The sequence below is a fragment of the Coregonus lavaretus genome (genome assembly GCF_964263955.1).
Source record: "Coregonus lavaretus genome assembly, contig: HAP1_SCAFFOLD_528, whole genome shotgun sequence".
Classification (NCBI taxonomy): Eukaryota; Metazoa; Chordata; class Actinopteri; order Salmoniformes; family Salmonidae; genus Coregonus; species Coregonus lavaretus.
The window spans coordinates 158,965-172,500 of NW_028158324.1; the positions used below are offsets into that span (position 1 = coordinate 158,965).

Genomic DNA, 13,536 nt, shown 5'->3' on the forward strand with positions numbered 1-13,536 from the left:
GTGTACAGTAGAGTTAGGGGTTAGAGGTCCATGGTGTACAGTAGAGTTAGGGGTTAGAGGTTAGGGGTTAGAGATCCATGGTGTACAGTAGAGTTAGGGGTTAGAGGTTAGGGGTTAGAGGTCCATGGTGTACAGTAGAGTTAGGGGTTAGAGGTCCATGGTGTACAGTAGAGTTAGGGGTTAGAGGTCCATGGTGTACAGTAGAGTTAGGGGTTAGAGGTTAGGGGTTAGAGGTCCATGGTGTACAGTAGAGTTAGGGGTTAGAGGTTAGGGGTTAGAGGTCCATGGTGTACAGTAGAGTTAGGGGTTAGAGGTTAGAGGTTAGAGGTCCATGGTGTACAGTAGAGTTAGGGGTTAGAGGTCCATGGTGTACAGTAGAGTTAGGGGTTAGAGGTTAGGGGTTAGAGGTCCATGGTGTACAGTAGAGTTAGGGGTTAGAGGTTAGGGGTTAGAGGTCCATGGTGTACAGTAGAGTTAGGGGTTAGAGGTTAGGGGTTAGAGGTCCATGGTGTACAGTAGAGTTAGGGGTTAGAGGTTAGAGGTTAGAGGTCCATGGTGTACAGTAGAGTTAGGGGTTAGAGGTTAGAGGTTAGAGGTCCATGGTGTACAGTAGAGTTAGGGGTTAGAGGTCCATGGTGTACAGTAGAGTTAGGGGTTAGAGGTTAGAGGTTAGAGGTTAGAGGTCCATGGTGTACAGTAGAGTTAGGGGTTAGAGGTTAGGGGTTAGAGATCCATGGTGTACAGTAGAGTTAGGGGTTAGAGGTTAGGGGTTAGAGGTCCATGGTGTACAGTAGAGTTAGGGGTTAGAGGTTAGGGGTTAGAGGTTAGAGGTCCATGGTGTACAGTAGAGTTAGGGGTTAGAGGTTAGGGGTTAGAGGTCCATGGTGTACAGTAGAGTTAGGGGTTAGAGGTTAGGGGTTAGAGGTCCATGGTGTACAGTAGAGTTAGGGGTTAGAGGTTAGGGGTTAGAGGTCCATGGTGTACAGTAGAGTTAGGGGTTAGAGGTTAGGGGTTAGAGGTCCATGGTGTACAGTAGAGTTAGGGGTTAGAGGTTAGGGGTTAGAGGTCCATGGTGTACAGTAGAGTTAGGGGTTAGAGGTCCATGGTGTACAGTAGAGTTAGGGGTTAGAGGTCCATGGTGTACAGTAGAGTTAGGGGTTAGAGGTTAGGGGTTAGAGGTCCATGGTGTACAGTAGAGTTAGGGGTTAGAGGTTAGAGGTTAGAGGTCCATGGTGTACAGTAGAGTTAGGGGTTAGAGGTCCATGGTGTACAGTAGAGTTAGGGGTTAGAGGTCCATGGTGTACAGTAGAGTTAGGGGTTAGAGGTCCATGGTGTACAGTAGAGTTAGGGGTTAGAGGTCCATGGTGTACAGTAGAGTTAGGGGTTAGAGGTTAGGGGTTAGAGGTCCATGGTGTACAGTAGAGTTAGGGGTTAGTGGTCCATGGTGTACAGTAGAGTTAGGGGTTAGAGGTTAGGGGTTAGAGGTCCATGGTGTACAGTAGAGTTAGGGGTTAGAGGTTAGAGGTTAGAGGTCCATGGTGTACAGTAGAGTTAGGGGTTAGTGGTCCATGGTGTACAGTAGAGTTAGGGGTTAGAGGTTAGGGGTTAGAGGTCCATGGTGTACAGTAGAGTTAGGGGTTAGAGGTTAGAGGTTAGAGGTCCATGGTGTACAGTAGAGTTAGGGGTTAGTGGTCCATGGTGTACAGTAGAGTTAGGGGTTAGAGGTCCATGGTGTACAGTAGAGTTAGGGGTTAGAGGTTAGGGGTTAGAGGTCCATGGTGTACAGTAGAGTTAGGGGTTAGAGGTTAGGGGTTAGAGGTCCATGGTGTACAGTAGAGTTAGGGGTTAGAGGTTAGGGGTTAGTGGTCCATGGTGTACAGTAGAGTTAGGGGTTAGAGGTCCATGGTGTACAGTAGAGTTAGGGGTTAGAGGTCCATGGTGTACAGTAGAGTTAGGGGTTAGAGGTTAGGGGTTAGAGGTCCATGGTGTACAGTAGAGTTAGGGGTTAGTGGTCCATGGTGTACAGTAGAGTTAGGGGTTAGAGGTTAGAGGTTAGAGGTTAGGGGTTAGAGGTCCATGGTGTACAGTAGAGTTAGGGGTTAGAGGTCCATGGTGTACAGTAGAGTTAGGGGTTAGAGGTTAGAGGTTAGAGGTTAGAGGTCCATGGTGTACTACAGTACCTTCTCCTTGATGAACTCCCAGATTATCCTTGTCATCTCATCTCCATCCATCTCCACCACCGGCTGGTCCACCTTGATACGCTTAACTGCATCTGAAACATTAAACACATTATTACAGCAACATATGAAACCATTAAACATTAAACACATTATTACAGTAACATCTGAAACCATTTAACATTAAACACATTATTACAGTAACACCTGAAACCATTCAACATTCAACACATTATTACAGTAACATCTGAAACCATTTAACATTAAACACATTATTACAGTAACATCTGAAACCATTTAACATTAAACACATTATTACAGTAACATTTGAAACATTTAACATTAAACACATTATTACAGTAACATTTGAAACATTAAACATTAAACACATTATTACAGTAACATCTGAAAACATTAAACATCAAACACATTATTACAGTAACATCTGAAACCATTAAACACATTATTACAGTAACACATCTGAAACACATTAAAAACATTATTACAGCAACACATCTGAAACCATTAAACAATAAACAAATTATTACAGTAACATGTTATTACAGTAACACACCAGCTGGTCCACCTTGATATGTTTAGCTGCATCTGGAAACACCGGGTGAAACCATTGAACATGAAACACATTTTTACAGTAACATGTTATTACAGTAACACATCTAAAACCATGAAACACATTTGTACAGTAACATGTTATTACAGTAACATATCTAAACCATTAAACACATTATTAGTAACATGTTATTACAGTAACATGGTATTACAGTAACACATCGGAAACCATTAAACATGTAACACATTATTACAGCAACATCTGAAACCATTCAACATTAAACACATTATTACAGTAACATCTGAAACCACTAAGCATTAAACACATTATTACAGTAATATCTAAAAACCATTATACATTAAACATATTATTACAGTAACATCTGAAACCATTAAACATTCAACACATTACATTAACATTTGAAACCATTAAATATTAAACACATTATTACAGTAACATCTGAAACCATTCAACACATTATTACAGTAACACATCTGAAAACCATTAAACATTAAATACATTATTACAGCAACACATCTGAAACCATTAAATATTAAACACATTATTACAGTAACATGTTATTACAGTAACACATCTAAAACCATTAAACACATTATTACAGTAAGATGTTATTACAGTAACACATCTGAAACCATTAAACATGTAACACATTATTACAGTAACATGTTATTACAGTAACACACCGTCTGGTCCTCCTTGGTATGTTTAGCTGCATCTGGAAACACCAGGTCATATTAAACATTAAACACATTATTACAGTAACATGTTATTACAGTAACACATCTGAAACCATTAAACACATTATTACAGTAACATGTTATTACAGTAACACACCGTCTGGTCCACCTTGATATGTTTAGCTGCATCTGGAAACACCAGGTCATATTAAACATTAAAAACATCAGTTATTATTACAGTACAGTAACACATGACACCATGTCAGATTAAGAATAAACAGACAGAAACATGTTAACCCAAATGTCTGTTTGGAGATCCTTCCCTACAGGCTCCTTGTCTTTGACAGGTCCATTTGTCACACTGGCAGTTGTGACTCTCCCTCCACTCAGCCTTTCATTTGATCCAACTGCAGTCATTTGGACCTTGGCACCTGGCAGACAGGCATAAGGTATGCCAGGACTTTATACCGTTGTTAAATTGTAATTGAATGTATTGAGGTCGCATACGATGTGTGATGTGACATTGTTACTTCTGGTATTTTAACATTCTACATTCAACACAGTTTGACAGCTGTTACATTATTTCAAATCCCCATAATGTCCCCGTTCCCACCATATTGCTATGTTCTGATGCCACGACATCGCATTGCTGTGACACAATACAATGTAACAAATCAAAGATCACTCCTGCACATCCACTACTTTGTAGCAAAGCCAAATCTTTGGACATAAAATCCATTGGCAATGTATAATATGAACAGATGAATCTATTCCATGCCAGGATGACTGTGCCGTGAAAGCGGACTAGGTTAGCGGCTAGTGGAGTTTTGGTTTAGTTGAACGACTCACAGTTTCTGTGTCGCAGACTCTGGCACACGGCGGGGTTTTCGGTAAGCGTCGCTGCACACCTCGACATGGAGGACAGAACCCTCAGGTATCCCGTCATGGTTCACCGGAGAGACGGTTATGACCACGAGGCCTTATATGAATGAATACCCGACAGACGGTAAATACATTTGCCTACGTATATTTTATGGGCGTCTGTCCGGTTATATTCACGTCCGGTCACTAATCACGTTTCCATCCAACCATTTCATGCTGATGAATTACCTGACCCTAACCCTAACCCTAAACCCTAACTCTAACCCTAACCCATGAAAAAAGTCTATGGAAAGCATGCAGTTTATCAGGCTACAGATGAAATAAGTTATGATGAACTTCACAGGGTGGTGAAAGTGCAAGGTGATGATGAGCTTGATGCACCTTTCCAATAAATATCGAGGGTCTTATTCTGGTGACATGATGATCGATGCTTGGCTGCCGTTTGACAAATACAAATAAAATGTCTCTTCTCCATAATAATCTCATAATGTAGGTAGCCTGCCCGCACTACATATGAGAGCTGTTGGCTAGAGCGCATGTGCCAAGACCAGAGGGGGCACATTTGCTTTATAACGCAACAGTTTTTGTTACAAAACCATCAGTACAGTTGAAAATGCGATGGAAACCCATTTAACTTGTATTTTCATTCGGTACCTAAACTTTATTTTATTTTTTAATGATCTAACCTAAACCTCTTACCATCTATGATACCGAGGCTACTACTGCAGGCTACTTGCTGTATTTCCATTTACAGTAGTTGAATGAAATTCTATTAGCTAGGTTTAAATGAAATACATAGGCCACCTTGGCAACTACAATAGAATATAGACTGTATTCCTCCTAAACTGAGCACCTCTCATTTGGGGCAAGGGACGCCACCAGGCTGCCAGAAGGGGAGACTGTCCTGTAGACTAACCCTAACCCTAACTATAGCAACTGTTTCATAGCCTAAAAAAGCTGCGTTTGATTCTTACAGTACACCATGCAGGTACTGCCCTCTGCTGCCTAGATAATGAAACTACACTGAGGGCTGACCTACACGAGCTGTGTCTAAAACAATGAATCCAATGGAACAGTCCCAAAAGTGCAAACTCCAAGCTAAATCAACGTCTCAAGACATTTTGCCCAGGTGCTGTTAATACACTGTTATTTACACTGACTAGGTGATTCTGAGTTGAACTATCCATCCCCTCACCACCACCACATCATTACTGTTATTTACACTGACTAGGTGATTCTGAGTTGAACTATCCACCCCCTCACCACCACCACATCATTACTGTTATTTACACTGACTAGGTGATTCTGAGTTGAACTATCCACCCCCTCACCACCACCACATCATTACTGTTATTTACACTGACTAGGTGATTCTGAGTTGAACTATCCATCCCCTCACCACCACCACATCATTACTGTTATTTACACTGACTAGGTGATTCTGAGTTGAACTATCCACTCCCTCACCACCACCACATCATTACTGTTATTTACACTGACTAGGTGATTCTGAGTTGAACTATCCACCCCCTCACCACCACCACATCATTACTGTTATTTACACTGACTAGGTGATTCTGAGTTGAACTATCCACCCCCTCACCACCACCACATCATTACTGTTATTTACACTGACTAGGTGATTCTGAGTTGAACTATCCACCCCCTCACCACCACCACATCATTACTGTTATTTACACTGACTAGGTGATTCTGAGTTGAACTATCCACCCCCACCACATCATTACTGTTATTTACACTGACTAGGTGATTCTGAGTTGAACTATCCACCCCCTCACCACATCATTACTGTTATTTACACTGACTAGGTGATTCTGAGTTGAACTATCCACCCCCTCACCACCACCACATCATTACTGTTATTTACACTGACTAGGTGATTCTGAGTTGAACTATCCACCCCCTCACCACCACCACATCATTACTGTTATTTACACTGACTAGGTGATTCTGAGTTGAACTATCCACCCCCTCACCACCACCACATCATTACTGTTATTTACACTGACTAGGTGATTCTGAGTTGAACTATCCACCCCCTCACCACCACCACATCATTACTGTTATTTACACTGACTAGGTGATTCTGAGTTGAACTATCCACCCCCTCACCACCACATCATTACTGTTATTTACACTGACTAGGTGATTCTGAGTTGAACTATCCACCCCCTCACCACCACCACATCATTACTGTTATTTACACTGACTAGGTGATTCTGAGTTGAACTATCCACCCCCTCACCACCACTTCATCATCATTACTGTTATTTACACTGACTAGGTGATTCTGAGTTGAACTATCCATCCCCTCACCACCACCACATCATTACTGTTATTTACACTGACTAGGTGATTCTGAGTTGAACTATCCACCCCCTCACCACCACCACATCATTACTGTTATTTACACTGACTAGGTGATTCTGAGTTGAACTATCCATCCCCTCACCACCACCACATCATTACTGTTATTTACACTGACTAGGTGATTCTGAGTTGAACTATCCACCCCCTCACCACCACCACATCATTACTGTTATTTACACTGACTAGGTGATTCTGAGTTGAACTATCCACCCCCTCACCACCACCACATCATTACTGTTATTTACACTGACTAGGTGATTCTGAGTTGAACTATCCACCCCCTCACCACCACCACATCATTACTGTTATTTACACTGACTAGGTGATTCTGAGTTGAACTATCCACCCCCTCACCACCACCACATCATTACTGTTATTTACACTGACTAGGTGATTCTGAGTTGAACTATCCACCCCCTCACCACCACCACATCATTACTGTTATTTACACTGACTAGGTGATTCTGAGTTGAACTATCCACCCCCTCACCACCACCACATCATTACTGTTATTTACACTGACTAGGTGATTCTGAGTTGAACTATCCACCCCCTCACCACCACTTCATCTTGCTAAATAAACACAGTTAAAGACAAAAGGTTTTTGCCAATATTCTTCTAATTTAATGGAATGTCACAAGTCTTTTGAATTGTAATTAAATTCAAAGCCGTATATCATGTTTAAAGAGCACTTAACAATAATAACCAGTCAATAATCAACTAAGGCATGTAACAGCAAACTAAAGCAGTAAACGTGGTATTTACTTTTCAAATTGAATTACAAATCCATAGAGACAGTAATTATGGTTAATCAATTGCACTTATTTATGAGCACAAAATGCACTGTGTTACTATCCTCATGGGTACCGGAAATCGCCAAAAGTCCCCACAAGGATAGTAAAACAAGGAAAATTCTCCCTCGTGGGGACATTTCCCACATCCCCACCAGGACAAAGGCTATTTTAAGCTTAGGGGTTGGGGTTAGGGAAAGGGAAAATAGGAATTTGAATGGAAATCAATTGTAGGTCCCCACAAGGCCAGTAAAACATCTGGTGTGTGACTGTGTACACGAGAGAGGGAGAGACACAGACAGACAAAACGTTTTACACACAATAAATTAATGTCATAGCACAAAGGAATGTCATAGCACAAAGGAATGTCATAGCACAAAGGAATGTCATAGCACAAAGGAATGTCATAGCACAAAGGAATGTCATAGCACAAAGGAATGTCATAGCACAAAGGAATGTCATAGCACAAAGGAATGTCATAGCACAAAGGAATGTCACAGCACAAAGGAATGTCATAGCACAAAGGAATGTCATAGCACAAAGGAATGTCACAGCACAAAGGAATGTCATAGCACAAAGGAATGTCATAGCACAAAGGAATGTCATAGCACAAAGGAATGTCATAGCACAAATGAATGTCCACTGAAACAACAACAGATAAAGGCTTGGTGTACCATGTGTGTTAGGTTGCTAACCTATTTTCACTGAAATCACTAAACCGCTGTTGCAACACAGTATTTCATCTTCAGAAAATATAGGTTTAACATTTTCAGAGGCTAGAATCCACAAGCTAAAGTCTTAATAGCAGACAGATATCGATTGAATGGTTCCTCAAGTATTTGAATATAACTGTCGGACTCCAGTGTGTTGTGGGGAATCAAGGCTCCAGTCTAGTGGCAGATGACCTGTAATACAATATATTGTGTTGGCTGCAACACTAATCCAGTATTATATCATGTATCATCTATAATAATATATATAGCAGTATCTATGTGTTGGCTGCAACACTGCCCTTCTTGTCGCTGAAGAAGCTCCTGAGGATGAGAACCTGTCCGATGCTGACAGTGAATAGGATCATGGTTTCTCCCATCGACCAATAGGACACGCGCTCATGGAGGTCCTCGGCTCGGATGCGGTCATGAGCCTCCCGTAACCGATACCAGGTCTGAGAGTCAGACACCACCTTCAGGATCTCATGGATGGACAGACAGGCTGACTCCATCTGGCGGACAGAGAGACAAGATTCATATTATATTATTAATACATCCTTAAAAGGGGCAATCTGCAGTACAAACAACAACAAAGCATCATGGCCCCGTCTAGAAACAACCACTAATGGCTCTGGTGGAGATTTGAAAGGATTGGGTTTTTATTAGCCTACAGAGATCTACTACCAGAGAGCCTACAGAGATCTACTACCAGAGAGCCTACAGAGATCTACTACCAGAGAGCCTACAGAGATCTACTACCAGAGAGCCTACAGAGATCTACTACCAGAGAGCCTACAGAGATCTACTACCAGAGAGCCTACAGAGATCTACTACCAGAGAGCCTACAGAGATCTACTACCAGAGAGCCTATAGAGATCTACTACCAGAGATCTACTACCAGAGAGCCTACAGAGATCTAAGCCAAGCTTGTAGCATCACACCCAAGAAGAATCAATGCTGTAATCGCTGTCAAAGGTGCTTCAACAAAGTACTGAGTAAAGGGTCTGAATACTTATGTAAATGTGTTATTTCAGTGTTTTCTTTTGAATACATTTGCAAAAAAAATTAAAACAGTTTTTGCTTTGAAATGATGGGGTAGTGTGTGTAGATTGAGGTGGAAAAAAACAATTCCATCAATTTTAGAATAAGGTGGAACGTAACAAAATGTGGAAAAAGTCAAGGGGTCTGAATACTTTCTGAATGCACTGGATATAGTATTATATTATGATCTTACCTGTGTCAGGGTTAGGGTTGATCTTACCTGTGTCCGTCAAATGCATATGTATTATAATGTAAGTGTAATATAATTATAATATTGTTTTACCTGTGTCAGGGCAGTGTCTCTGTTCATGTCAGGCAGTAGGGGTCTCTCCTCTCCGGCCCTGAAGTCCAGGTAGACGGTCTTGTGGGAGAAGGTAGAGAACTCATTGCTGAAGCAGACCTTGTAGGTTCCTTTCATAGTGGTGGTGTGAGAGAAGCTATCATACTGCTTCTTCCTCTCCTGATACAGGACGTTGTTCACTGGATCTGTTACAAAGCAGTCCACATCATAGTTCCCTCCTGCAATCACCTGGAATACACAACATGGAGCGATGAGGATGATGGTATGGAAACACATTTAGAGTAATTCAGCCCTTACGAAAAAAGATTGCAGTCAGTTAGAGTGCAGTATAACTGCAGTACACTAGTTAGAGTGCTGTATAACTGCAGTACACTAGTTAGAGTGCTGTATAACTGCAGTACACTAGTTAGAGTGCAGTATAACTGCAGTACACTAGTTAGAGTGCTGTATAACTGCAGTACACTAGTTAGAGTGCTGTATAACTGCAGTACACTAGTTAGAGTGCAGTATAACTGCAGTACACTAGTTAGAGTGCAGTATAACTGCAGTACACTAGTTAGAGTGCTGTATAACTGCAGTACACTAGTTAGAGTGCAGTATAACTGCAGTACACTAGTTAGAGTGCAGTATAACTGCAGTACACTAGTTAGAGTGCTGTATAACTGCAGCACACTAGTTAGAGTGCTGTATAACTGCAGTACACTAGTTAGAGTGCAGTATAACTGCAGTACACTAGTTAGAGTGCAGTATAACTGCAGTACACTAGTTAGAGTGCTGTATAACTGCAGTACACTAGTTAGAGTGCAGTATAACTGCAGTACACTAGTTAGAGTGCTGTATAACTGCAGTACACTAGTTAGAGTGCAGTATAACTGCAGTACACTAGTTAGAGTGCAGTATAACTGCAGTACACTAGTTAGAGTGCAGTATAACTGCAGTACACTAGTTAGAGTGCAGTATAACTGCAGTACACTAGTTAGAGTGCAGTATAACTGCAGTACACTAGTTAGAGTGCAGTATAACTGCAGTACACTAGTTAGAGTGCTGTATAACTGCAGTACACTAGTTAGAGTGCAGTATAACTGCAGTACACTAGTTAGAGTGCAGTATAACTGCAGTACACTAGTTAGAGTGCAGTATAACTGCAGCACACTAGTTAGAGTGCTGTATAACTGCAGTTATTCTGAAATTACTGCGGCCAAAATACCACAGTCGACTGCAGTTACTGCACTTTTACTGCAGTTTCAAAAATGCACATGTTTTGTTGTAAGAGAGTTCATTCTTCCAGTGAGTGTGAAGGGACAATTAGAGCACGGGAACAGATATACAGTAGTTCAATGCACTAACTGAACCATATGGGGAAATGGCATCAGAACTCCAAATCTGGATCACTTACTTGAAAGTCTAGGTCAAACTTCACTCCATTCTGGAGCTCTTCATAGAAACATTGCTTGTCGTTATCAGGTAACTCAAACGTCAACTCCGTGGAACAAACAAAGATCACATGCAACATCAAACTACACAGGCCAAGGGAACGCATTCTGCAGGCTAAATGCTATAAATGAAAGCTTCAACAACAAACAGTCGCAGCCAGTCTCTTCTTCATCAATGTTTCTGTGATGACAAGGTGATATGAAAAAAGTTCCGAAAGCTCCCACCCATAGAGAATGATAGAGAAAGTATCCCTATATTGTTCCTATTATGGCGTCTGAGCGCACGGAAAGCACTATTGAGGCAATCTCCATTTTAAAATAGTATTATTTATTTTTTCTTCACGATTGGCTGATCCCTCCTGATGACCCGATTGGACATGACTCCAACAGGGTCATCAGGAGGGGTCAGCCAATAAAGTTGGAAGCTCAACCCAGTTGTCTACGTTAAAATGGTGGAAGCCCTCAAGCTGTTTATGTCAAAACGCTCTTTAGGCCTACTAGAGGCCTCTATCATTCTCTATGCCCCAACCACAACCGACGTGGCATCAAAACGAAACACTTCCGGGTCATGATTATTTTGGACCAAATATTTAATTTTAATTTATACAATTTTGACCATGTTCAGAGATTTGGAAACTATTGGGCTTGAAATCGCTTGTTTTACGTTCTACGAATTTTATTTATAGTAGCGCAACATTTTTACACGTGATGATTACGTTGTATCACTGGGTGGAGTCAATTATGCTGAGGCGGGGGACACCGTTTTATGGCCCGTGACGTGGACGGGCAAAAACGGTGAGGGAGGAGCATCCTTTCAAATCGAAATGGAACATGCAGCATGGTGAATTGTCCAGAAACATACACCATCTCTTTTCCATATGTTTGAACTAGTTTTCATTGGGAAGGCAGATAAGGCGTTTTTATCAAAAGCATTCACGTTTGCATGTGAAAACATAGAATCCTACTCATTACTCCTCGTGCTTTACGTTACGTCTCTTTTGTTTAAAGCCGACTTCACCGTGGGCTTTGAACGGGGCACCTGACTCACGCCGGGAAGATAACCCGGTTCCAAAACGAATGCAATCAATTTTCACCCAGGGCGCAAGGGCCAGGTTCATGGAATCCCATCATTGTAGTGGCAGTTGTTACATTTAATTATACAACGGGTGGGTCTAATCCTGAACGCTGATTGGTTAAAACAGCATTCCAGCCGGTGTCTATTCCACAAGTTACCACCAGATAAATCTATGACGTTAAAATGCCTATTTAAACTGTTCCATCTGACTCCGCAATCCACTGTCTCATCAACCCAGTCAGGCACTTTATAAACTTGATTTCCACTATAAAAAGCATATAGACGTTGTCTCATTTCTTTTAGACCAACAATTAGTTTTCAACAGTGGAGATTTGTATAAACCTTGCTGTCTGTCTCTCCAACATTTGCAACATTGTTTCAATATCCAAATTCTATCTCCTGCTTTCCCATAGTAATGAACATGTCGGCAGTCTGGACGGGACAGAAAGGTGGGCAGCGTTTCTCAGCCAGTCGAAATCATGAATCAGCTGGCATCATTTTTATGGATATATACAACAAAAATGTCCATTGAAAGAAGGTAAAAAGGAATGCAGCTAATTTGCAGTCTTTCCAGCTTCAGTTTCAAGTGATTGTGTTACTGTAGCTGTGTTGGTGGCCAGCTCCTCTCAACAACAGTGTCCTGACTAGTGAGCCCATTCTCTACGCCAGGCGAAATGGCGCCTCATTAGCTCATTGATATGAATGTTCCATATCGTCTTCATCTCGGGCCTAACAACACCCGGGCTGCTCCGGCATTATCACTTAAACAACACCGATACCGGAACTTGAATGCGACTTTAGGACAGTTCAGTGTCTAGAGGCTTTTTATGTTAAATTACTTGGAGGAAACAACATTCTATTGTCATTTCAATCAGTAATACAACCCTGTTGCTGCCAGAGAAGCATCCACTGTTATGTACAATTGATTAACAAACTATTGCCTGTTAGCCAATGTCATGCAGAGGGAGCCAGATCCATTTATTTTCAGCTTTATTTATACATGAAGTGAAGATGCAACAAAAGGGGTCTGCCTTGTTATCTCATGCATAGGGCTAAATAAATATTCTAGGGGATAATTCTGGTCTCTGTGTTGCTATGATGGTAATCTATTAGGGGATAATTCTGGTCTGTGTTGCTAGGAGTGTACTGTACTAGGGGATAATTATGGTCTGTGTTGCTAGCAGTGTACTGTACTAGGGGATAATTCTGGTCTGTGTTACTAGGAGTGTACTGTACTAGGGGATAATTCTGGTCTGTGTTGCTAGGAGTGTACTGTACTAGGGGATAATTCTGGTCTGTGTTGCTAGGAGTGTACTGTACTAGGGGATAATTCTGGTCTGTGTTGCTAGGAGTGTACTGTACTAGGGGATAATTCTGGTCTGTGTTACTAGGAGTGTACTGTACTAGGGGATAATTCTGGTCTGTGTTACTAGGAGTGTACTGTACTAGGGGATAATTCTGGTCTG

At 41.5% G+C, this 13,536-nt stretch overlaps 2 protein-coding genes across 2 annotated transcripts in view; both read right to left on the reverse strand.

Annotated features, from left to right (window-relative positions):
• Nucleotides 1-4,488, reverse strand: part of LOC311124156 (isocitrate dehydrogenase [NADP], mitochondrial-like) — a 72,714-nt gene extending 68,226 nt beyond the window's left edge. The window contains exons 1-2 of the mRNA XM_084198357.1: nucleotides 4,296-4,488; nucleotides 2,181-2,272 (exon numbers count right to left, since the gene is read on the reverse strand). Of these exons, the coding sequence (XP_084054483.1) occupies nucleotides 2,181-2,272; nucleotides 4,296-4,392 (189 nt within the window). The 5' untranslated portion in view covers nucleotides 4,393-4,488. The remainder of the gene's footprint in view (nucleotides 1-2,180; nucleotides 2,273-4,295) is intronic.
• Nucleotides 4,489-7,318: 2,830 nt separating this feature from the next.
• LOC311124141 (transmembrane emp24 domain-containing protein 3-like) lies at nucleotides 7,319-11,528 on the reverse strand. Its single transcript, XM_084198345.1, has 3 exons — nucleotides 10,959-11,528; nucleotides 9,545-9,790; nucleotides 7,319-8,732 (listed from the first exon to the last, which is right to left on the reverse strand). The coding sequence occupies exons 1-3, from the start codon at nucleotides 11,100-11,102 to the stop codon at nucleotides 8,499-8,501; spliced, it is 624 nt and encodes a 207-aa protein (XP_084054471.1). The 5' UTR covers nucleotides 11,103-11,528; the 3' UTR covers nucleotides 7,319-8,498.
• Nucleotides 11,529-13,536: the final 2,008 nt, after the last annotated feature.